This window comes from Pezoporus flaviventris, unplaced genomic scaffold (assembly GCF_033815535.1).
Source record: "Pezoporus flaviventris isolate CSIRO_AGI_PZ_B2104156 unplaced genomic scaffold, CSIRO_AGI_Pfla_v1 ptg000003l, whole genome shotgun sequence".
Taxonomy (NCBI): domain Eukaryota; kingdom Metazoa; phylum Chordata; class Aves; order Psittaciformes; family Psittacidae; genus Pezoporus; species Pezoporus flaviventris.
This window is the reverse complement of record NW_026892551.1, coordinates 10,075,505-10,102,110: the sequence shown is the minus strand read 5'-3', so window position 1 is coordinate 10,102,110 and position 26,606 is coordinate 10,075,505. Positions and strand designations below refer to the sequence as shown.

Sequence of the window (26,606 nt, the reverse complement as noted above, 5' to 3'; positions counted from 1 at the left end):
GCCTTAGCTTTCCTAACCTGGTCCCTAGCTTCCTGGACAACATCCCTGTACTCTTCCCAGGCCACCTGTCCTTGCTTCCACTTATTATAAGCCTCTTTTTTCATTTGAATTTTCCTCCTTTCCTTGCTCTCCTGGGAAACAAGACATTTCCTTAAAGAAGATGCCAGGCTATGAAGCAAGATGTGTAACACATTCCTTTAAATGCTGCAGGGAAGATAGACATGAGCACAGTGGTGAAGACGACCTATCTTTCAAGAATATACTTGAAAAAAGGGGGTTTAAGGAACATTTTTCATTTAAGCCAACCACATCCTAAAGCATGAAAACTCATTGTAAATCTGTAACTTATGTATAAAATTAATGCTAACACAAATGTCTCAAGAGATCCTTGAAACTACTGTGAACACTTCCCAGAGAATATCAGCTCAGCCATGTCCAAGCATGTTACCACACATGAGGAATACACAGGGAAGGAACAAAATGGAAAACGCCATCACACAGCTGAAGAAATTCAGCATGCACCACATAGCTCAGGTTCTCCCCCATGGGACTTGCTTCCTCTAGCTTCAGATAGATACTTGACACCTTACTCTGTGCTGGTCACCCATGCACCTATTCTACTTACTGTAGAAAAAAGGCTACAAGGATGATCTAAGAAATGAACATTCAAGGATATATAAAGCAGGTAATACGCTTTGGAAAATACTATGTACAGCTAATTTTTCCTCTTAAGGACACAAAGTTCATTTGAATATCGAATGCAGCACCTCTAGAAAAAAAAAAGTGCAACAAAACAAATACTTGCATTTTGCAAAAGGCAGAGTCTTCTTGCTCTTATCAGGGTGCAGTGGAAGCAGTTGTTTTCCGTCTATGAATTCTCTACTGACTTGGAAGCTGGTTAGCCCAGATAAACTCTCCTCCATACATTCTTTCCTGACAACTGAACTCAGATAAGGCTCTCCAGCTAACATCTGACCAGATTAGGATATTCTGAGCTTCCGTGACATGAGTGTCTTCCTTGGCCCAGCAGAGCTCAGTCTTTTCTTCTTTCCCCCCCCTGGGTTTACGAGAATGATGAGAAGTTCTTTTACTTCCTCAAGGTCAGGCTTGAAGTGGTGGGTAGCAGTGAACTAAATGATTTACTTGGGAGAAGAAACCCTTTGAATTCCAAATTAGACAGCCTTTAACTAAAGCTGGACCATAATGAATACATTTATCTGTACCTCATATGCAGAGGGTGTTTTTTTGAAAGCTTCACTTTAGGCACTTTCTGCCTAGAGCAAATTGATAAGTGAATTCTAAAAAATATCTATAGAAACACACCGTTGTGCTACAGATAAACAAAATAATAGGAACAAGAAATGCGTAATGTGAACAGTCTTATGCACACTGAAAATCACACTGAAAACCCTGAGATGTTGCAAATACTTCAAAAACTTTATGCTGTGTGAAACAGTAACAATGTACAACCAATAACAGTATTATTCTTATTTATCACTGATTTTTAAAAGCTGATCTGATCAAGTACCTCCTGCTACTAGCCAATGATCTTTATTTTTAAGCCACTGCACAGGCACGAGGCTCTACCAAAGTTAAAACATCAAAATTTCACATTGGTGCACCACTTCCAGGTTAAGAAGCTCTTCATACAAAGTAAGGGGTTTATTCATTTCAAGTTCCTTTCTCGGACTAAATATTAGGATTACATTAACACTGTATTATTATTCATTAATAATGCTCCACAAAAGAAATCCTATGACTGTACACCAAATGGAATTATTCCATGGTTAAGCTTGACCTGTGCAGTCTCTTGTTGTTCCTGTGTAACTGCCAGTTTGTTACACTTGGAAAAGAAGGAATATATTGTCTGGAGTTTGTTTTTCCTTCAGGTCTGTAGGGAAAGGGATCAGTCCTTACGTTTCTTTAGTGTAAACTTGCAAGTCATCTGCTCAGGTACTTTTTTGTCAGGTTTTAGAGAGCAAACAGAAGCCAGGAGAAGAAACCGTTCCCACTTACAGAGTCTCACTAACTCACAGCTGAACACACGCCATCTATGGAATACACTGAAGAAGGAAATTTGATGTAGACTGAGCTTCCCTCCTTGTAATTACTATCTTTGAAACAACCACAGAAAACAAAAGACCTAGCTGCTGAGGATGCCTTGGCTCCTGGAAATGTCTAGGGGCAATCTGCAGGGCCTCAAAATAAATAATGATACCCTCACACCATTGTTTTTGCTCAGTCATGCCAGGGCAATCTTACTGTTTCATGTGAGATAATGATGCAATAAATCTTAACAGATCTGTGCCACTGCACCTTTTTTTTTTCTTCTTTTTTTTTATGACATGCTCCCAAGATTTCTAGCATGCAGATCCAGAAAAGACCTTGATCCTCTTAGTCCTTTTGTGGCTGAAAAGGCTGATGTACTCCACTACCAGAAACAGAACAAGCTACACATTAGCACTATGAGCCTTAGATGTAGCTCTCCACAATCTCAGAAAACTGCCATACTTTTGCATGTGAGATCCCTCATGCTCAGAAAAACAGCTTTAAAAAAAAAAAAACAGCAAAAACCCAGGAGCAGGTTCCATCAGAAAACCAGGGTTGCAGGGATGTCCTAAACAGGACAAGCTGTGCTGCCATGCAGCTCTGTTATTCCATGTAACGTCACTTAGCCATCATTTGCTGGAGTCAAGATGCCTGCCTTGTTCACTCATTTAGCACCTACAAACTGCATGGGGAAGATAACCCACAAGTTTCATCCACGTGGTGTGACTAAAAGCATGACCCATGAGTTAGGGTAACACATATCCAAGTGTTTACCATCATTCTTCCCCTTCCCTGCATGCCCCTTTCTGCTTCAAGTCTGCTTTAGCACTTCCCTGACTCCTCAGAAAACCAAAATTATTGTCCATTTTTATCCCCAGGCTACTTTTATGCCAAATTAGCAAGCTGAACTGGCTCACTAAGTGATCCCATGGGCGTCAGCATCATTTCAGGGACAGTGGTTGAGGAGATGGGGAAGAAAGAGGGTGGGAAGAGCAAAGGAATGGGACATTCTCTTCCATGCCTGACCCCACCTCTACTACAACTGCTTTAAGGGCAGTGGAGGTAAAGCAATGCAACTGCCCTGCACTGCTAATTCCTTCTGCAATGTATGAGCAAGACAAAATTTCAGCATTTCAGATAAAGATTCACTGACTTTTTTTTCTCCTTTTTTAAAGTCAGAGGTCTTATAAAGCTACAGGCCAAACACAAACAGCACATGTCCAACTTCCAGGACACCTGGCTAATCAGGATTTAAAAATAAGAATCCACAAGAAATGCCAGTGTTAGAAGTTTGTCTCCAGCATTGTCACACAGGGCTAAAAGAGACAAGGCAGACAAAAAGTAAATATCACAGAATCATAGAATGGTTTTGGTTGGAAGGGACCTTGAAGACCATCTAGTTCCAGCCCCCCTGTCATGGGCAGCGGCACCTCCCACTAGACCAGACTGCTCAAAGCCCCATCCAACCTGAACACTTCCAGGCATGGGGCAGCCACAGCTTCTCTGGGTAACCTGTGCCAGTGTCTCACCACCATCACAGTAAAGAATTTTTTCCTAATGTCTAACTAAATCTGTCCTCTTTCAGTTTAAAGCCATTCCCCCTTGTGCTGTCATGACATATGTTATCAGTGCTTTAAAGGAAAGACTCAAAACAGTTACTAAGGAAGACAGACTCATGAAACCCTCATCTGGGTTTCACAGCTGCTCGAGGAACAATCCATGTGGGGCTCAGGTCTGCCTGCGGCTGCAGGCTCACCACTAGCGCCCATCACTGCCCCACAGGTGAGTACTTCCCAGGTCATCAGATGGGCAGAGCAGGGTCTGGCACAGAATGGCAGGAAGCTCTCAGACATTGCCAGCACAGGATTCCACACGGGGATGGCCAAGGTTGATTATCAAAACCATAACTTTTTGATTTTTCACTGGGAATGTCTTAAAATTCCCACTCAGAAGTTATTCCTGCTAAAGAAATTACTTGGTTGGCATGGCAACATATTCCTACCCTGAATTTCTACCCCTGTGCTCTCCTTTCAGCTCCAGAGGACTGGTTCCTCCTCTCCCTTTCGACACTACTGTCCATAGGCTATCCTTCACACAGGCTTGTCAGTTAACTGTATTTGGCATTCATAGGCGTGCACAGTCATCTTGTTCTCTGGCAAGCACATTCTGCAGTGGAGCTGGGGACTAAGCTGCAGTTCAGGAACACATGCTCAATGTAAAGAACAACTGCTCCTAAACCTAAAGGAGGAGTGGTCAGGGCTCAGTTACTAACCTATGTCATACATTTTCTAGATGAAAGAAATTACTGCTTGGGAGAAAAAATATTTTTCCCTTATTTTAAAAAGAATAAGGTAAATCTATCTAATGATACTACACAAAAAAAAAAGTAATCAGAAAGTTATTTTAGTATAGCATGCACTCCAACAACACTTGCTGGTGTAATCTGCACTCACCATTAACTACTGGATAACAAAAAAAAAATATCTTTTTTGAGATTATACTGTTCTAGAAATTGTTTGAATGGAATCAAGGAATATACTAAAAAAAAAATCATGGTACACAATCAACAATATACCTTGTCTCATACAGATTTCACAACATCCTTCCATTTGATTTGAACAAAATTGGTCCATAAAGTGTATTTAAAATTCTCTTCTTTACAAAAACATATTTTTTGTAGAATGTATTGGAAATGTATTAAATAGTAATTGTAACAAAAATAAGAATAAAGCATCATTCCTGACATGTGATACGTTACCCTGCCTTAAAGAGCAAAGAAATTTTATCCAGTTGATTTCTTCCAATTATTTGAAAGACTTTTAAACACCTCAATGATTCTAGAGATTATGATTAGCAATTGCTATAGATTTAAGGTTCCTGCCATGGTACCCTGGCCCCAAGTCGGTGCCACGAGTAACAGAACTCCTCCTGTTCTTAAAAACTAAGCAGGTATTTACATTTTCTGCAGGATGCTGAATATTCAGTACCTATAAAGAACAAGCCCACAGGACATTTTCCACTGTGGACCAGATAATTCATACTCTGCATAAGTGACTTGGAGTTACTTTATTTTGAGCACCATTTGTTTCTTTTCAACTTGCACTATGCATTCAAGAACTTGCAAGTATCAATTTATGGGAAGCTGCAAGCGTTTCACCATAATCCCTTTAAATCTATCAAATTTCTAGATAAACCATATTTCACTGTCCAGCCTTTGATAAATATTTGATCCTCTTCTGACAACAGTGAGGTCCCTATCCAGCCAGTGAAAGTGGGATAAAACTCAAGGAGTACCCTTGAATAGGCTGGAAGCATTTATGGAATTTTCAACCAGGAGTGATTCAATGTTTGTGTATCCAAGTCTAACAACATGTGTATTCATTTTATGCTAATAGCTGTCTTAAATTGACAGTTTATCCCACCCATACTTTGAATGGTTATTCAGGAAACAAACAAACAAACAAAATTACGTGTATTTCGTCTTTCAGACATTAATGAAATCCATTAATGAAAACTAATGTGTACAGCAACAAAGGAAACAAACTCAAGCTTCAGTGAGCCACTAAGAACTATGAATAGTATCCCAAGAGTAGAGGTAAGTAATACTTACCTTCTCACTCTAATTTTTTTTTAGTTTAGTTTTTTAGTGTAAAAATTAATACCATTCAGAAACCAACCAGAATAGTTTTGGCTTCTATTCTATCTGCTATTTTCAAAGTTTTCCACCATGCAAATCAGTAATCTTTTCTGTGCAACGTTTGCACAGCATGTTTTAACTTGCAGACCACACAGAACTGTGGATGTTGCAGATCAGTTTATGCCTAAACTCTAACCAGGATCTGAGAAACAACCTGAATTTGGAGAGAAAAACTCTTTTAAAATGTTTTAGCTTTTCTGCCTCTTTTTCTGGTTTCGAGTGAACTGACACAACCTCAGAAGAGTTAACAGTGGACAGGAGTTTCCCAAAGCAATGTTCTGCCATGAAAAACACAGCCCAGACCGCTACTACTTCCACAGGTGGTTGTGGTTTTCTTTGTTGAAAGCCATTAATGACATGAGTACTTGATCAGCTTTTTATTTAACAATACAACAGCATTACTATTCAAGCCCTAAGTACCCTACTAAACATTAGGTTTATAGTCCCGTGAAGTTATTATACAGCATTGTTCCACAATACCCAGTAGCCAAAGGAAGAAAAAATCTTTTTCATGTCTTACCATAGCTTCTGCCCTTCCCAGAAACCACACCATGTGAACTCCCTAAAAACCCACAACTGTTCTGCTATGACTAATGGGAAAATAAATCAAGAGCCTATCACAGGAAATCTGTCACTGCCATCTGTATCATTAAATCTCAAGTTCTCATTGCACTCTCAGGATGGCAGTAGGCAGGTGCAAGACAGTTTTAGGTTTTACAGGTCAAAACCAACACCACAACCTCTGGTTATCAGGAAAATCTCCATGGAGCCCAAAGAGCAGTGTCAGCTTGCAGTACAGCTCATGTGGTGCCCAGTCACACTGACGGATGCTGGAGAGCGTACCAGCGTAGCATTGCTGCATGCCTGCTTTCTGCTTGAGCTTTCTGTAGGCAGGTACTATGAGCTGACACCACATGGGTAAAAGAAGAACCTTTCATCTGATCCACTGTGGTCACTCATCCCATAAGTTCCATATGGACAAAATCAAAATGACCACCGGTTGTGTGGAAGGAAGAACAGGTCAGAGCTGTGGAAATCAGCGGTAGCTTTGGTGTAATGACCTGTAAGTAATAGAGTTTGAGATGCTAAGGAGACTGAAGAAAGACAGAGAGTAACAGAGACCTAGTCCAGACGAAGCTAAACCCTTGACTACACGAGAGCAGAAGCCTTCAGGGAACTAAGTGGGATACCACAGAGGCAGCTCTAAAAGGGCCAAAGAACAGAAAGAAATTGGAAGATCTTTAAGAACAACAAAGTGTGAGACCAGTGCATCCCCTACTCAGAAAAGCAAGAAGTATCAGGAGACGTGGAACACATGATGGAGCTCCAGTGCACAAAGGCAGTATTAGCAAGAGGAGCAAGCAGAGGTGGGCTACAAAGTATGAGCACAGAAATACCACACAGGCACACAGGGGTGGTGTCAGGAAAGCCAAAGCCCACCTGGATTCAGACTCGGAGGGAATATCAACGGCAACAACTATATCAACAGTAAAAGGCTGGATGAGGAAAATGTGGGTCAGTGGCTGAATGAGGAGGGTGAGCTACTGACAGTGAAAACTGGTAAACCAAGGTACTCCAGTGTCTTGTCTCTCTCAGCCTTCACTAGCACTGCCTTAATGCTCAGAGACAGGGTTCAAGGCAAAGAACCAGCAGTCATGAATGAGGATCAAATTTAAGGGACTACCCAATTAGACCTAACCCCAACAAGCTCATGGAACCAACTGCCAGCACGCATGGGCATTGGGGCAACTAGCTGATGTCCTTGCAGCACCCTTCTCTATCATACCTGAAAGGTATTAGAGACCATGGGAGATCCCCAATGGCTTACAAGAAAGCAAATGGAGTACTCCCCTTCAGAGCAGTCCAGAAGGGTGATCTGGGGCACTACAGAGCAGTCAGCCTCCCTCTGGTTCATGGAAAAGTCACAGAGTCCTCTGGGAACAGACTTCTGAGTAGGAAATACCTCTTTGGCTAGTTTGGGTCAGGCATCCTGTCTCTGCTTCCTGCTGGCTTCCCGTGCCCCTCCTCACTTGAAAAGCACAGAACTGAAAAAGTCCTTGATCAGAGTAAGCACTATTGAGCAACAACTAAAAACATCAGTGTTATCAGCGTTGTTCCCAGACTAAGTAGAAAACACAGCACTGCACCACCTGCTAAGAAGAATTAAAAATAACTGTTACAGCTGAACCCAGGACAACCATGAAGGAGAAAGTAAACTAGGAACAGTCAGCATGGATTCACCCAGGGTGAAGCATTTGGTATAGCTAATAGTACCAAACCCTACCTTTCCTTCCTCAGTCAACAGCTGTCCCTCCTCACCAATAACTTCCTGTTCCACAGTACAAAACAGAAGCCCACAGCTGATCTCTTATCAGTTTACACCTTCCTGTTCACAAACAGTATTAAAAGAGCAAAACCATCAGGGAAATCCAGGGACAAGAAAACACTCAGAGCCACCAGGCAGTGAGCACTTGAGAACTACCAATACAGCATATGACCAGGCTGTATTCAAACAACCCAACTGTCATAAAAGCGATCAAAGAAAGTGGCAAATGTTGTGGAAGAGCACCTACAGTATTAAAACCATAACCAAATATATCTGTAACCCAGAAAAGAGAATATGATGCTGCCATCTTCCTAGGACAAACTGACATGACTGCTAAAGGAATTTCCAGTAACTCACCTAGTGCAATGATGTAAGCTCCACACACAGCATCACAAATGAAGAGCAAAATCAAAGCCAGTGCCTTGGCATCAATACTGATCTCTAGTGTAAACCATGAAAGTAGGAAATAGGCCTCAAATGCAGCCTAATCACCCTAAGGAGGGAGGATGCAGGTGACACCCTTGTGGCTGGTGTTCCCCCAGGGAACAAGGGGAGCGGAGGCATTTGGAGGACACAGGGCTGGGAGACTGATCTGACACCAGCCTTTCCATGAATTTTCCCTTGCTTGGGAAGACATGCTGTCCTCTCTCCACTGTATCCCCACTGCCTCTCCTCCTCCACCAGGCCCTTGGTCCCGGCCCACCCCAGTGAGCTCTACTGCAGGGCTCACCATCCTCGTATCCATCCTTGTGTAGTGGCAAGAACTGGCAGTGACCTGTGCAGGCAGGGGAGGAGGAACACTGCCTCTTGTTGCTGTTGACTTTTTTGCCTGTGGTTCCTATGATTTTCTGGTGTTTTTAAGTGATGCAGCCAAGCAATAACATTTGTAAAAGGATGTCTGTGAAAGTAGATGCCCCCAAAATAACAGTTTATTAAGTACTTATCCACCAAGTGTGAAACAAAAGGGGGGGGGGGGGGGGGGGAGTGATGAAGAAAGGGAATTAAAAAAAAAAAAATTAAAAGGAAAAAAAATATAAAACAAGAAAACAGGATCCTTAAAATAATTTATGTAAGGGCTCATCTCCACAGGGAGAAATAAGGAAAAAAGCCAATAATGATAAAAAATATTGTCCTGGGTTCAGCAGTAGCAGTCATGTTTCTCCTCCTTGGTAGCTGGTGCAGTGCTGTGTTTTGACTTTCAGCTCGGGAACAGAGCTGATAACAAGGATGTTTTGGTTTGGCCAAGGACTTTGTGAGCCTCATGCTCTGCCAGGGAGGAGGGGAGCCGGGAGGAAGCAGAGACAGGACACCTGACCCAAACTGACCAAAGAGGTATTCCATACCACAGCACGTCATGCCCTGGATGTAACTGGGAGTGAGCCGGAAGGACTGGAAGTCAGCAGGGTTGGAGGAGGTATGGGTCGGTGCTTGGTCAGGCTTAGGGGGCAAGTTATCGGTCAGCTGGTGCTGAGGTGTTGTATTCTCTTCCCTTGTTATTTCCTTTATCATTGTTATTATTGGTGGTAGCAGTAGTGATTTGTGTTATACCTTAGTTACTAAACTGTTCTTATCTCAACCCATGGGAGTTGCATTCTTTTCGATTCTCTTCTCCATCCCTCTGGGAGTAGGGGGAGGGAAAGATGGTTGGGGGGAGTGAGTGAACGAGTTACCTGACTGGGTTTAAACCACAACAGTTCTTTTTGGCGCCCAACTTGGGGCACGAAGGGTTGAGATAACGACAGATTTGACCGGATTAATAGTCACTCATCACAATGACGATTTATTGGCTCTCAGAGTTGTTCCTCTTGATCTCACAGTTTCAGAATGCAGTACATTACTTCGAGCCCGTATTTGCTGTGTTAGTGTTTATCAAGTGTGGGGCTTGGGCTAAGGTCCTTGTCTCACTGTGCTTTATGGCAATGGCTTGTAATACGGGCGGGCTCCAGCAGCAGGGCGGGACGGACGTGGCCGTGGACTTGTACCTGGCCGTCCGGCTGCTCTTCACCGGCCTGGCCCTCGCCCTCGCCTCCGTCTTCGTGAGGCTGCGGGGAGCCGAGGGGGAGCGGCCCCGGGAGCCGGCGGCTGCTGAAGCGGCCCGGGAGAGCGGCCCCGGGGACCAAGCGGCGGCGGGAGCGGGCAGGGAAGCCGCGAGCGGACGGCTGCCGGTGGAGGAGGTCGGGGCGGTCGAGGAGAGGAAGGAAGCGGCTGCCGAGCAGCGGGATAAGGCGGCGGAGGAGCCGAGCCCCGCGGAAGAGCCGAGCCCCGCGGAGGAGCTGAGCCCCGCGACGGCCGAGAGCATCCCCCGGAAGCCGCCCGCCGAGCCCCAGGAGGATGCAGGAGACCACGCAGCATTTCCCAGCAAGGCAGAGGAGGAAGAGCTGGACTCAGAGAAGCCGGTGGTGGGAGAGCCGGCAAGCACAGCAGCTACACCAGCCCCAGTGACAAGTACAGCAGCATCGTGTGAGAGTTCTGAAGGTTCTGAATGGCCTTTGGGTATCCTTGGGACCTGCCTGCTGACTGTGATGGGGATCAGCATGTTGGGACACACACAGGCTGTGTGCTACCCACAACCATTTTGTCTGATCTCAAAAGTTAAGCAGAGTCAGGTTTGGGTCTTGTCTGGGGTTAGAGACGATATAGGAGGACCAAGAGATTTTCCCCAAGGCTGGACAGTCATGAGTGGCAGGGTGTGTGGGACAGTATGGGCAAGTATCTAGTCCACAGGGCCCCTCCAGTGCTTTGGAAGCATCGGAGATGGAAGGCAGCTGTATGGAGTCCCCAGCAACAAGCTGCAGACTGCTGAAGGGGACAGTGAATTATTTTGAGCCTGGTGGGCCCATGGCACTTCAGGCCATCAGAGCAGAGATGCAACACAGAGATGGACTCATGATCGAGGGGTAGACTTTGCAATGGACACTATAGCCCAGTTTATTCATGAGTGTGAACACTGCACACAGTCTCTCCTGCTCTGGAAGACTGTTACAAGAGGTGGAGCCTAACATCATTTACCAGATGGATTCAGCAGCTTTATAGGGACTGGTCCATGCACTAAGATAAGAGTGATGGTATATTGAAAATGTGGGATCTGAGCATGACGTGAATGGTATGGAATAAGGGGTGGATAATGTCCTGGGTTCAGCAGTAGCAGTCATGTTTCTCCTCCTTGGTAGCTGGTGCAGTGCTGTGTTTTGACTTTCGGCTCGGGAACAGAGCTGATAACAATGGTGTTTTGGTTTGGCCAAGGACTTTGTGAGCCTCATGCTCTGCCAGGGAGGAGGAGAAGCCGGGAGGAAGCAGAGACAGGACACCTGACCCAAACTGACCAAAGAGGTATTCCATACCACAGCACGTCATGCCCAGGATGTAACTGGGAGTTAGCCGGAAGGACTGGGAGACTGCAGGGTTGGAGGAGGTATGGGTCGGTGCTTGGTCAGGCTTGGGGGGCAAGTTATCAGTCGGCTGGTGGTGAGGTGTTGTATTCTCTTCCCTTGTTATTTCCTTTATCATTGTTATTATTGGTGGTAGCAGTAGTGATTTGTGTTATACCTTAGTTACTAAACTGTTCTTATCTCAACCCGTGGGAGTTGCATTCTTTTCGATTCTCCTCTCCGTTCCTCCGGGAGTAGGGGGAGGGAAGAAGGGGGGGAGCGAGTAAACGAGTTACCTGAGTGGGTTTAAACCATGACAAATATACAACTCTTTCAGTACTTCCCAGCAGGACACAGAACAAGAGTACAATATACATTTAAAAGACTACTCATAAGGCAACCTCAAATAGAATGTAAAGAGAACATCAACAAACGAGTGAAAACTAGGAGTAATCCCTTTTCAAAACAAACAACAAAGATTAAAAAATTTTGGTACTATTGCAACATCATGGCATTTGTCTCATGCTGCTGAAGTGCTCTGTGATACTGTAAATTGTTGAGCTATACTGGCTTAAGCTTAGTTTTCTTAAACTAGCCAGTACATAATAAGAATATAATAATGGCACACACACAATACTTCAAGTATCTTAGTGTCCTTAAAGAAATAAAGTATAGCAATTATCCATGTGAGAACCAGGAATACAGAAAGATTTCACTTCACCCTGAGCCAATACAAAGGAAAAGGACAATAGTTCAATCACTTCCATTTCTCCTCCATTCTGAACACACTAACATGCCGTGTTGAACAAAATACAGTCTGTCATAATGAAGTGACTGCTCTAATGAGCATTAAAAAGAAAAATAAATATCAATTAAACTCACTGGCAAGTAGAACAAGATGAAACATAATGATTAACTTTTCTCCTACCAAATTAATCTAAAGATTTTGTGATGCACAACTATTTTACTAAGACGTTTCAACTGAAAGCATTTTAAATAACGAACTCTGCACCATGAAGAAGTTCCTGTGCATCAGCAGGTCTGCACTACCCATCTCTCTGCACAGTCACACATGGGGGTAAATGTGAGGTAATCCAAGGTAGCTTTCTTGTTAATAAAAGCAGGATTACCTAGCTCACATTTATCACTTTCTCCATAGGAACAGAAGGACTACTTGGAACCTACTGACTTTCACTGCAGTTGCAACCTGAATTAAACTTCTGATGCCACACCAGGCAAGTCAGCAGATCAGAACAGAGAGGCCAGTAATTGTTTTGCATGAAGCCTAAAACACACATTAATATCTCTTAGAACTGCACTGCATTGTAGCACAAAACAACAAAGACCTGTGTTGAGTTTCATTGCAGATGTGCAACAGGGTATTAGACTACAGTGCTGTATACCAGCTGATACATGGCATGCTCTGTGCTCCCATGACTATAGCATTAATACCTTTCTGGCAAGATGCAGTGAGCAAAACTCCATACCTCACTGGTTCCTCAGTTAGGATTGCAAACTACATCAAAATTACAGTTAAGCTATGGACATTGGATTCCTGAAAGAAACAGAATATGAAGCACACAGAACAGTCATTGAAACTGGAGTCATCGGGGAGAATGATATATGTGTATATATTTGGATGTTTGAAAATTTTTCTTATGTCATTTTTTACATTTTTAACTATTTTTTTTAATAGCAATGAAAAGAAATGTTGACCTTTCACATCTGTATAAAACAAGCACTGAAAAGGTGGATTTAGAAATTTAATAGACAGATATACAGCCTGTACGTACCATGCTTGTTTTTCTTTATGGCTAGAGTTTCTCAGCTGAATAAATCTTCCATGAGATTCCCATCATAAGCTCTGGTACCAGAGCAAGCTGGGAAGTCATACATCATCAAAAAAGCAGACTGGCTTCAAGGTGAGCTCACAGAATAATTGACTGGGGGATAGAAGGCAACCAAACTATAATCTCATGATGTACTTCAGCACTATGATCAAATCAAAGGGTTGACTTCCCTTCTCCCAAAGCCAACATTATTTTTGCAGTCCCTATAAAAACATAAAACTTAGCAATTCATGTTTTTAACATATTGCGTAACTGAATTTTCTACAGCACTGTAACAATATTAAGTTGTGCTAATTTCTGTGTAGTATCACATTCTCTTTGAAACTTTATTCAGTCTTGTAGATAAAATATTATCCTTCGCCTCTACCAAACACATCCTCATTAAATTTAACCTTTTACTAAATGAAATCATCTTGCTGCCCTTCTATCATTATAGGTATGGGAAACCTCCTTCTGGCATGGCACTGTTAACTAAACACAAGCTGTTTGGAGCAGAGATCTTGCTTTGCTTCACTCCTTTGAGACTTACTACTGCATTCCTAATAGGTACAATCATTATCATCAGAAGATGCCCGTTAAAACAGTTTCTAAACACAACTTCCAATTAATTAAACCAAGATTCGCAGGGACGGTCATTTATTTGCATAGTGACTCATAAAATGAAATCTGCACCCACAAATGAAAATCTCCATGTTCCTACCATACAAACAACAAACCATACCTGACAGAATAAGGAGTACGTTCCCAGCAGTGCTCTGTAGCAGCCAACTTAACTGCCTAGGAAAAGAAAGGAATGTCAGACAGTGGTCAGTAAATTAAGTCTCAGAGGATCTGGGATACTTCTCTCAGTGAGAATTCCAGACAGCATCATACATCTTACAACCCGCATTTTCTATCTGTAAACTCAAGTTAACTTGGTGAAAAGACTGTCTGGCAAGTAAGTATGCTGACTGAGCTCAGTAAGCTATCGTTTCCTATCAGTATTAAATCTATTACCTTTATATTGCACTTTCGTGTCTGATTGCTGGGGGAAAAAATCCCAAGTAAATAAACCACACCTACACCATGGTGCAAAACCCCCTTAGCCGTCTATTCTGTACAAGGGCTGACTTCAAAACGAGTAAGGAACAGAGTAACACTGTAAATGCTCATTAACTAGCAAGGCAGCAGTGCAGAGACATGCCCAGAGTAAGTAGTTTGGGTCCCAGAAGCAGTCTCAGGATATAGTTTCAGATACAGTTAAACAGCTCTAACTATAAGCCTTTGTCAAAAGCAGCACCCAAGATCTTCTTCCCACCCTTTTCTCCTCATACGATAGAGGATACCCATAATTTCCTAACGCTGTAACTGCAGGATGTATACAGCCATTCCCTTTCTCCTTTCGGGTTGGGTTTTCCTGGATGAGTGATCACACAATCACAGAATCATACAATAGTTAGGGTTGGAAAGGACCTTAAGATATCTAGTTCCAACCCCCTGCCATGGGCACCTCATGCTAGACCAGGTTGCTCAAAGCTCCATCCAGCCTGGCCTTGAACACTGTCAGGGATGGAGCATTCACAACTTCCCTGGGCAACCCATTCCAGTGCCTCACCACCCTAACAGGAAAGAACTTCTTCCTTATATCTCATCTAAGCATCCCCTGTTTAACTTTTAACCCATTCCCCCTTGTCCTATCACCACTGTCCCTGATAAACAGTCCATCTCCAGCATCCCTGTAGGCCCCCTTCAGATGCTGGAAGGCTGCTATGAGGTATCCACACAGCCTTCTCTTCTCCAGGCTGAACAGCCCCAACTTCCTCAGCCTGTCTTCATACAGGAGGTGCCACAGCCCCATGATCATCCTCATGGCCCTTCTCTGGACTTGCTCCAACAGGTCCATGTCCTTCTTATGTTGAGGACACCAGAACCGCACACAGTACTACAAGTGGGATCCCTGATGTCATTCAGTCACTGGCAATAGATGCAGCAGGAATGCCAGGTTGTAAGCAAAGTTGCTGCTACCTTTTATTCTTCATGAGAGCTACCACTTAGCACGACACAGCACCCAGAGTTATTTATTAGCTTGTGGTGCTTCATTTGGCTTCAATTAATCCAACTGAAGTAGCTGAGGAGCAGCCCTTGGGTTGTGTCTTGCACCCTTCTGGGTTGCAAACATACCCTCCAACAGTACTTGGGGAACATAGCTGTATCTCCTCAGGTACATCCTACATGGCTTTGCATCATGCCCTGTAGGTTACGGAATCACAGAATCACAGAATAGTTTGGGTGGGAAAGGACCTTCAAAGATCATCTAGTCCAATTGCCCTGCACTGAGCAGGGACAGGTTTAACTGTAGCATGTAGCCCAGAATCACATCCATGCTGGCCTTGAATGTCTCCAGGGAGGGTGCATCACCACCTTTGTATGTCCTTAGTGGGTTTTGGGTTCAGATCTTGATCTCCTTCTAAAGAATGTCATGTTTATGGCACTGTAAAGCAACTAATGTATCAGCTGTGTTTCTAACACCCCAGTAACACTCTTCAGGTATCGCTTGCAAGATGAAGAAAACCAACAGAAAAAAGAGCCAGCTTTCGCACAGAAGAAACTGACACATGAGCAGTCCATGTGCCATGTTTCCTCAAATCAGTGGTGCTAAACACTACGTACTTTGGAAAAAAAAACAACAATTATTTGAAAGATTCATAAAATACAACAGCAAATACTAGAAGTCCTTTTTCTTCTAATAATACAGTGTACATAAGCTGAATGAAACAACACAAACCAGTTCCCTATATAGTCAAGAAGCAAGCTATGATACTGAGAATATCCTCCACTGAATAGGTGCTTTTAGAAATCTACAAAAATAGAACAGATTTCTGTCACTATTACCCAGGCTGAGGTAGAACATGTTTATGTATATAATAACATAAGCATGGATGGCATTCTTCAGACATGAGACAACAAGACAATCTGGCTGGAGACAAAAGACACAGAGAACATTATTGGCTTGTTAAAGGGTTTTGTCATTTTAGTCATTCCTTTCATAATTCAGCCCTGATAAGGCATAGGAAGGGAAATCGATTAAGCAGAATTAGGGGGTGAATTCAGAGTAAAATATATGATCTTCAAATAATGATTTGAAATAATGCAGGCAGAGGAATGGATGAGATTGCAGATCTGGAAACAAAAAGGCTGATGAAAATTAGAGGTTCATTATTCTCTGTAGTTAAAGATTAATTGTGTGATAGAAGTCGCAAATTCGTATCTCCTTTTAACAAAAGCTTACGGCCCGACTCTGCAAATTCTTGAGAAAGTGTAACTTTGTATGTAAGTCAGACACATGTACCAGTTTTTAGAACTGGACCACATCCTGCAATGACCAGTAAGACTTTTACAAACTTCACAATAAAGCCAGTCAGTTCTATCCAGCCTAACTTCTTCATAGTAGCACCAGCTAACAAATTCACTGCCTAATCTGTATTACCACTTAATTTAAAACAGCCTCAATACATTTTTACAATGAGGAGTATTACTTTCAAAATAGTTTTTGGCACAGCCAAGGAATAAATATTTTTTTCCTGCTGAATTACACCACCTTGTATGCATTCACCTACATGGTGAGGGACCACCTTTTAAACCGTCCTCTGAAGCTGGTTACTAGCATACAAAGATTTTATTGCAGACCAAAAGATCTAAAGCTGTAGGTCACTGGAGGATATTAAATGATAAGCAAATTCACATTTCTAAAGTAATTCTACCCATTTATTAGCAATGCTAGCTCCTGTTTCACAGTAGGGGAGATAATAACGAAGCCTTGTTAAAGGGCAATGCGGTATCTTTTATGTAATGTCTTTTTTTCATTTGTGATAAAGTCATTAAAGCAGCACTGTGTCTTCTTGAAGCCTCAAACAATAGTCTGCATTAAATCTCCTGTGCAAAATTAAGGACAGTAGTTCACTGGGAAAATAAGCATCTGTTCTTGTTAATGCTGATGGCCTTCTAAAAATCATAAAACTACTCTAAATTGGCGATGATAAAACAAAGCAGAACTCTTTTAACTTTTTCCAAAGCAAAGTGAAAATCCATTTCTCTTGTAAATACTTCTTTGTTCCAAATCTGCCTAGTAACCCCTGCCTAGTAACCTCTACCTCATATGGCATGTCTTCCTCATGGGCTTGCCTAAATCCCATTCTCCCACAGTCACCTAGCTTGAGCTCAGTGTCTTTTGAACTCGGGCTGGTAAAGGTTTGTCTACACTGCACCAATGGAGGCTGTAGCTCCTGAGCCCTGCCCACCTCTCCTCTAGTCACAGGCTCAAGGGAACTGGTGCATAGCTGAAACACAGGTATCAGCTCCAGTTTCCTTTGGCCTCAGCTAAAGACTGAACTGGTTTACAGTGGGAGTAGCTGACACAACGAACACGGATACTGTACTCTCTGGTCTGATCACTCAGCCCTCGCGACCCTGGTTAAAGCCACTGGTGCTCCAGGCTCTGTTGGTTTCACCCCTTCACAACTGACACAGCCTTCAGGATCCCATAACCACAGATGAAACTTTCTTATCATAACCCTTAAACGATGTCTCACTTCTGCAGCAAACATAGAGCCAATAGCAGATACCAAGCATGAACAGCAAAAAAACCCCAGTTGTCTTCCTACAGGTTTTGGACAAGTTTAACTAGTCTTGCCTGGTGTTCAGCTCCCTAAGTGATGAAGCTTTGGACACTACTTTCAGAACACTCAAAATGCCTTCTTAGATTGCAAATTTTCAAATCAGAAATCACATCTCCCTGTATACCCATACACCATGACGGAGGTGCAACACCAGGGACTTTGGGCACTAGAACAACACAAACAGACATTTTAATTTCAAATTCATGCTACTTGGATCACACTTTAGTTCCCATTCTATACTTCCCAGCTATGATATTCATCTTCCCAAACAGCTCCACATGCTGTTTTCAGTAATCACATCCTTCAAACAGTTGTCCCTGTTATGTCTACCAATACCTAGATATTCAAAACAGTCTCCAAAGCACACACTAAACATCTGTTTCAACCACTTTTTCCTTCAGAGTTTAAGCTGTTTGATGGAAAATTGCCATGCTAATGGCTAGCTGCTCTGTTAGTGAACTGGAGAATTCATTTTGTATTTATTGATTGTTCCCTAATGAAGAGTCATAAAGGTGCCAGAGACTCTTGACCAGACACTACTTAATTAGTACCAAAGCACATAAAATCCAAAATCCAACCAAACTCATTATCCAATGGCTCAGTCACTGGAAAAGAAAATGATGACATCATTTTCAGTTTACAGAGAAGTCCATAAAATTTTATTAAAAAAACCCTAAGGAAATTAAAAACTATATAAATTGCTCATTTCCTTCCAGTTCCTCGGACACCAAAGAGGTCTTCCAGAATCAAATCACACTTTGCTAAAGGAAGTATTCTCCATAAAGGAGCCAGCAATATGCATAGACTTTATTTGAAATGAGACAAAGGCAAATGCCAATAAAATAATTGTCTTCTAAACAATACAGGGAAAGGTTTATGTTACATACAAAGGACATAATGCAAAGCATCCTTAAGGTATTAAAAATTACCTTTAATGGACCTTTAATGGTCTTTTCATCATCGTGTTTCATACAATAGTCCACATTTTATGTTGCCTTAAATTATGTTGTACTGGAGCATTTTCTGAGGGTACTTGCTCTGAAGAAGGCAGAAAGATGAGCGAGAACTCCATTAAATGCTCTTTCTTCCTTTCTCAAACTTAAAGCCTCAAAACCATTGAATAACTGGTATCTCTTTGCAAGTCTCAAATTAAGTCATTATGAAAGTTAATTCTCTCTCTTCCATATCATGTAAATTCTCAATTAAATAACTGAGAAAATAGCAGGAAGGAAAAAAAAGGACAACAGAAGGGAAGTAAAAGCCCATTCTCTACACGGTGATAGCACTGCTGCCTCTAGTATGCTCTGCTTGTTGAAGGCATCTGTCTTCAGAGCAGTAAGGTGGCTTGGATGCTTTGGGATAACATAAGATGCACACAAAGAAACAAAGATGCATGATAACACAAAAGCCATTAATTACAGCTGGCCTCATATTAATGCACAATTACTACCACATATGTAAGAAAATACCCTTAACGCGTCTGAAAACGTAGTCTTCCATTTTCCTGAAACTGACCACCCCAAAGCCAAACACTTGTTCTGAAAAAAACTCAAAACCCTGTTCATGATCTCTATACTGCATTCAGCAGTCAATGTGACACCAGCTTTAACCATCTGAAACATCTAGCCCTCTTAGCATAATGATAAACCAGAGTATTCCACCAGAAAGAAAGCAGGTTTACACAAACAGAAAATGGAGTGGGACACTTGTATAAAGGATGAAGCAACCACAGTAAATATCCCAAGGAGGCAGAACAGCAAAGACATGTATAGGGTTCTCAGACATGAATTTTGCTTCTTTGCAATAATCCATTATTCCTTCCTGTTTTTACAAACTGCCTCTTTTTTAATAACCAGGAATTTACACCAACAGCATCATGGCTATCCTAGACAATTTCAGTAAGTCTTCTACAGGGTCTTGGTTTGTGTTCTCAGCAGACAAGACTGGATGCTCACCAGTACATCTCTCAAGAAAATGTGCTCCAAAAGAGTAGAAATGAAGAGAAACATAGAAAATAAAATGACAGTAAAACAGGAGGAACAGCTAAGTACAGAGAAGCTCAGGAAGAGTCACCAGTGTGCTACAGAGTGAGGCCACACAGAAACCTCTGCTTACCCCCTGCTCAGATTCCAGCAGCTCTGTTTTGACTCTGACTGCCGGCATCCCATCAAGCATTAACATTCTGTTCTCAAAGGCGCTGATGTCCTAAGGCAAAAAAGGACAAGGTTAATAAAAAAAGTGATGAAAACACTCAGTTTAATTCACCGGTTTAGTTCTACAATATTGCAGACGTAAGTTTCTTTTAACAGAAATGAAGTTAACAAAGATGTAATATTTATTTCAAGGAGTAACCTCCAAGTGACTACTTCTGTTAAAACAACAAATTATACCTCCAGTTATCCTTAAAAGAGAACTAAATCTTTTTAAGCAACAAGGGAAAAATCGTCTCCAATTACTATTTTTTAATTTTAAATTAATCATGCAGGTGCATGTATATAAATTCCTTGCTTTAGAACTGGAAAGGAAAGGAGTGTTGTGAAATAGCTTTGGGCTTTTGGCAGTGTACTTGGGTATATTTGTTTTCAGTCAAAATATTTGTATTTCTGTATTACCTAAAGAAAGCATATGCTTGAATTCAGAGAAGTTATAGTGAAGGCCTTTGCAGACACACATCATAAATTAACATACATCTATAACTCTTCAGACCTCATATCACTGTCTTGTGAAGTTACCAGCATTAGTGAAAATCTCTACACAAACACCTCTGACACAAGAGAAGTAAAAAAACATGTTAAAAACATGCATTGTCAATGTAGTAATAAGAAGTATAGGGTAAAAGTTTCAATCTGAAGAGACATTAGCAGAACAGTGTGCTTCTCTGAATCAATACCCCTGTGATGAACATGTCATCCCACTGTTGCTGGAGTAGTTTACGGAGACATGCAAAACTACCTCCTATGCCTTCAGTTCAAACACTACCTCAACCTGAGCCAATATTCTATTCCAGCCGAGGCTCAAGGCTGCTCTTTGAAAGCTAACCCCTTCAGCTGCCATTTAGTTTGGACAACAGAGAGAGAGTAAAAGACATTTTATCCCTCAAGCTAGAGTCTGACCTTACGAATGCAGGCACCTTGGCCAGCAGTACAGAAATCCAAAGACACCACAGCTATTTTTCAAACAGCAAAACTACAGCGCGTTCTGCATGTAAGTGATTCACTCACTTACGTGCACTTACTGATCTGCAGCCCTGTCTGGAAGGCAGCACTCAGGCCTGGAAAATCACCTCCGCTCTGTTACCTTGTAGTCCTCAATAAACCACACTGTAAAGGGAAAACACTTTCCCTGTGTGGCGTGGGCAGCAGATCTGTTCAGTGCTGCATGGTGCTGTTATTCATAAAGAATATGTTCATAGCCCTGTTTCTTGTCACGGTTGCTTCAGAGTTTTCAGAAGAATGGTCTGTCCTAATGGAGCTTCCAAAATACTTTTCAAAAACTTAAATTACATGAAATATTTTCCTTTTTTTTTTTTTTAAATTAATGCATCTCAGCCCATGATCTTCATTTTCACAGTTATAAGGATTGCACCAACTGCTTATTTTTGTATACTCCTTTACTTTATTGTAATTTAAATAACATGCTGAGGCAGGCAAACTGATATGTCTGTGCTCCACAGAGCAAATGACCTGCTTAAAATCCCCATCACCCTCACTTTGAACCCCATGTGTTACAGCACACAGAGCCATAGTTTGATACCACAGGGCAGGCAAGAACTTCATGCAAAGCAGACAAGCAAATGCAACAGCAAATGCAATTTCTACTTTTTTTTCCTTAAAAAGTTGATTTAGATAGTTCATAAAAAGCTCTAAATGCTTAAGTTATAAAATCAAATAAGTAATTTTCAGTGGAAAGCCACCACATTCAAACATGTGTGAATGAAGATGAGTTAAGTTGTTGAAATGCCCTGGTCCATTCTATGCTCCCACTGTGTATCTCCTGTGATTTAAACTTAACAATAGGAAGAAGGGAAATTAAAAAGGGGGGGGGGGGGGTCGGGAAGCAACAAGCTCTTCCTATGTCGTCTTTGTGATTTATTTTGTGCATCTTGGCTTTTATTCAGTGTTCGAGACATGAGGGTGGAGAAAGAATAGGAAGGGCTCCAATGCCACAAAACAGCTGGTTGAAATTGTTCCATGCTTTACATCCCTCTTCCCAGCAAGGGCGGTGCTCTGTTTATTTATCAGAAGTGGATCTGCTCGGGTGTCACTGAGCTCCAGCCCTTTGGATGTGGTTTGGGGTGGAGCAAGAGCAGGAGCCAGCCTGGCATTCCTGGTTCCCCCAGTGCCTATTCTGCAGGCAGAGAGGTCCCTCTCCCTTGTTGATTTATACACAGCACAGTTGAATTTTACAGCAAGATCAGGAATACACCATCATCAAGCATCCCTTAGGCTGTTTAGCTCCTAGACAAAGAAGGATGAGCTGATATTGCTTTGTGTCCCTGAGGAGGTCTTACCCGCCTGAACGAAGGGAGCAGGCTGGCTTGTCCAGGAGGCACAGGCAGAAGGAGGGGGAAAGACAAAGCACCACCGAGGAAAGGCAGGTTTAATGAACTGTTAGAATCTGATTAGAGGCTAATGTCCCTTTTAGTGCTTTGTACCAATTTACAGCTGATATACTTGAACCATTTTTCCCCACTGGCTGTGATAAACTCATTAGTTTTAAAAATGCAAGCTAACCAGAGCCTTTGAAGTTTAAAACTGATAAATCATGAAAACCTGACTAGTTCATGTACCATTTAACACATTTACATTTAACTAAATTTTCATAGCACTCGCTTCCCCTTTTGTTCTCTAAAACCATATTTCTTAAAAGCAGCACTCTGTGTTCTGAGTGCTTATCTGAAGAGTGAATGCAGTGAGTAGCTCTGGCTTTTGGGTTACTTATAATTCAGAGTAGCAATAATCATACAAGCAGACTGTTTCCAAACTATTTGATCCCTTCTGCTTGCTAACTGGAACACCATTTTGTGACACAGCCTGGGGAGCCACTGCCTGGTAACAGCAGAGTAGATAGATCCAGTCTGTGTGCTATACATATGGATGACGTGTTTAGCCTAATATTTGCCCAGAGAGCTCATATTTCCAAACTGTGCTCTCCTGCCATATCCAGCGTTTGTGCTACAGTATGTCCAAAGCCATTTGGCAAATAGGATGCAGTAGCTGTGGTTTGCATATCTAAAGCATCCCTATGGGGCTGGGGGTGTGAACTGAGCTCCCCCAGGAGCCTCTCCAGTCAGCTGGTCAGATGGAACATCCACACCTGAGTGAGGCCAGGCTGCTCCAGTGCCCCAGGTTAACTGATGACACTCAGGAGACACACCAGCAGAGACTGGCGATACAATGTATTACACCAATGTGTTTTTCAGGCCACAATCCCCTCCTGGCTCACTCAACTCTCTTCAACTGTAGCAGCTAACTCCCAAAATTGCCCAGGTGAAGGTGACCTGACAGCTCTTTGTTCTCCTCCCTCCCACCCCTACCCACCCAGTGTAATCCAGTCACCAACCTAGGTAAAACACATAGCTGATATATGTCCTCAACCGGGCATGTAATCAAGCCAAACACTGCATGACCTTACCAAAACATCTGTTCTCTTGGATTGATAAACTAGTTCACCCTAAAAGAGATCAACCTCTCTTTCTTGGTGCCATCCATTAGAGTCCTTCACTAATCACTTTTGGGCATTTATTCCCTTGAAAGATTAATTAAAAACACAAATCATGCCCAGGTCCGTATGGGCAACTGCTATTAGAGCGGTTATTACAGAAGACTGATAAGCTCACAGGCTTACAAACTCTTCTTCTGAGGAGTTATGGCAATCAGTCTAATAACAAGACTCTCCCTCCTCCTAAAAGGCCTACATTTCCAGTACAGCATCCCTGCAACTACAGCTGTCATTTTCTTAATGGGATGTCTTTCTGCTGCAAGTTTTAATCAAGTTATCTTCAGCTACTTCAGAGGAAGATAAAATAAAACTAAACTGCGTATCTAATCCTGGTACAAATCCACCCCAGCATCCTGTAGTATTTATTTAATTATAAATCATAACATTATGAATTTTGCCTCCAGACTTGACGTGGGGAAAATTTATTTAATATGCTGCCAATTAAAAAACAGTTGGATGAAAACAAAAACTGTAACACCTTCCCTCCCCTGCCCCACCCTCCCCCCTTCTTCCCAGGTCCCACTTCATTCCAAGTCTTCTTTACTTTTCTGTACAAACTTAACCTCTAACATGGCACACTTTCAATTTTGAGAAATGAAGTATCAGCTGGGGGAAAGGCAGTCATTCAACACCAAACAACTACAGCAAAAAGTTTAAGGGGAGTAGGTTTGAGTAGCTAATGGCCAAGAACAGCCCTTAAGCAGTCTTTCTGTCTCAAAGCTATGACTTAACAACTTTCCCTACCTCATACTCTATTTAGTTTTATACAAGTTCTCCACACATTTAGTAATTTCTTAATTCACCATTGTATTCTCGTTTTATGGTTCCAAAATTACTTCTGTGAAAAGTGCTTTTGACAGAAACACAAATTTTTAAGTTTTCCTTTTTCATACAGGTATCTTAGAAACACCACTGAACTAACCACAAAGTAGCCTGCACCACCTGTAGCAATAAGATTACCTTGTTGATTTTTCTGAACACGAATACTGAAACTTGTGTTATTCTCATTACTTACTTACACTACCATACTGAAGTCATCCATCAGTCAAAGCAACAGCATAACATCTCAAGGCAAAAAAAATCTGAAGTGATCTACTGAAAGCAAAGCTTTTGAAGATAAGACAGAACCTTTTAAGGATACAACTATGTAAGATTTCCAAAGTCAGAATTGCTTTTTCTCTTTGTGTCAAAGGACAACAGAAGAAGGAAAGACTACCACCCCTTCTCAAATAAAACTATCTCCATAGGGAAAAGAAGCCAAGGAGAATGTCTTCTTTCCAAATTCCCAAAGGAAAGAATCACTGTTTTCTACTACGTCAGCCTCCTGAAGACCTTTATATACCATACAATGAGATTTGTTAGTCACTTAAATGTAGTTATCTCTAGGGTGAAGCGTAGCAGTTAACATTGCCACAGTATGTATAAAAGCAGTTCATTCCAAAAGTGAAGGAAACAACTATCTAATAGAAAATAAAAGTAAATTTATGTGGCTAGAAGATAATCACTCAACTGGGAGTTCTGCCAGGGAATCGAGGTTAACAGCCCATGTCTTGCCATAAGATCTTCATCATAATGTAATTATGTCTATAGCTGTGTGAAATGTTCATAATGTAAGCAGAGATTCTGGTAGTCCTGCATTTTACTCCGCACTTGAATTTCCAATCGAATTCACCAGAAAAGAAAATTATGGTTTTTACGATACTTTTTATGATTTATTGATGCTTCAAGGAAAACCAAAACAATTTCTTGAACAAAAAGTAGAGTGAAGCCTTAAACGTCATACTGTTTTCATGTGAAACTGGGTGGGACTGATTTGAGTTCATTTCAATTCAAAATGTTATTTCTTCAGTGAGAAGAGAATGCAGAGTTTGCAAAAGCCTGGGTGAACAATATGGACATACACACTGCAGTTTATGTCTTATCTAAAAAACCCTGAAAGTTTAAAACACCACAGCAATGGAATTCTGGAAATATGTTAGCACAGCAGCTCAGAATGAGAGTGAAGAATAATTAACTAAAGCTAACAAGATTATTTCTCACTCATCTACATACCTCTCTCGGGTCTGCTTGTTAGCCCTGAACAGAGCTCAGGGCGGACCCAAATGCAGGGCATGAAATTCCATACATCATCGCGTGACACAGGAAACTGTGTCAGGAGGGCAGTCTAGGCGTAGGCATATGTCTATCACGGACATGCATCTGCATGGCAACCAGTGACCACAGAGATCATAGCTCTAAGCTTTCACAGTATCACACAGTATCACAGTATGCTAGAGATTGGAAAGGACCTCAAAAGATCATCTAGTCCAATCCCCCTGCCAGAGCAGGAACACCTAGATAATGTTACACAGGAATGTGTCCAGGCGAGTTTTGAATGTCTCCAGGGAAGGAGACTCCACAACCACCCTGGGCAGCCTGTTCCAGTGCTCTGTCACCCTCACTGAGAAGAAGTTTCTTCTCAAGTTTAAGTGGAACCTCTTGTGTTCCAGTTTGTACCCATTACCCCTTGTCCTATCATTGTTTGCCACTGAGTAGAGCCTGGCTCCATCCTCATGACACTCCTCCTTTATATATTTATAGACACTTATAAGGTCACCCCTCAGTCTCCTCTTCTCCAAACTATAGAGACCCAGCTCCCTCAGTGTTTCCTCATAAGGGAGATGCTCCACTCCCTTAATCATCTTCGTTGCCCTGCGCTGGACTCTCTCCAGCAGCTCCCTGTCCTTCTTGAACTGAGGGGCCCAGAACTGGACACAATATTCCAGATGCGGTCTCACCAGGGCAGAGTAGAGGGGAAGAAGGACCTCTCTCGACCTACTAACCACCCCCCTTCTAATACACCCCAGGATGCCATTGGCCTTCTTAGCCACAAGGGCACAGTGTTGGCTCATGGTCATCCTGTCGTCCACTAGGACCCCCAGGTCCCTCTCCCCTACACTG

At 42.2% G+C, this 26,606-nt stretch overlaps 1 protein-coding gene across 5 annotated transcripts in view; it reads right to left on the bottom strand.

Annotated features, from left to right (window-relative positions):
* KLF12 (KLF transcription factor 12) overlaps positions 1 to 26,606 on the bottom strand; it is a 263,859-nt gene that overhangs the window by 141,627 nt on the left and 95,626 nt on the right. For all 5 annotated transcript variants that reach the window (XM_061445267.1, XM_061445268.1, XM_061445269.1 and 2 more), the window contains one exon: positions 20,061 to 20,150. In XM_061445267.1, the coding sequence (XP_061301251.1) occupies positions 20,061 to 20,150 (90 nt within the window). The remainder of the gene's footprint in view (positions 1 to 20,060; positions 20,151 to 26,606) is intronic.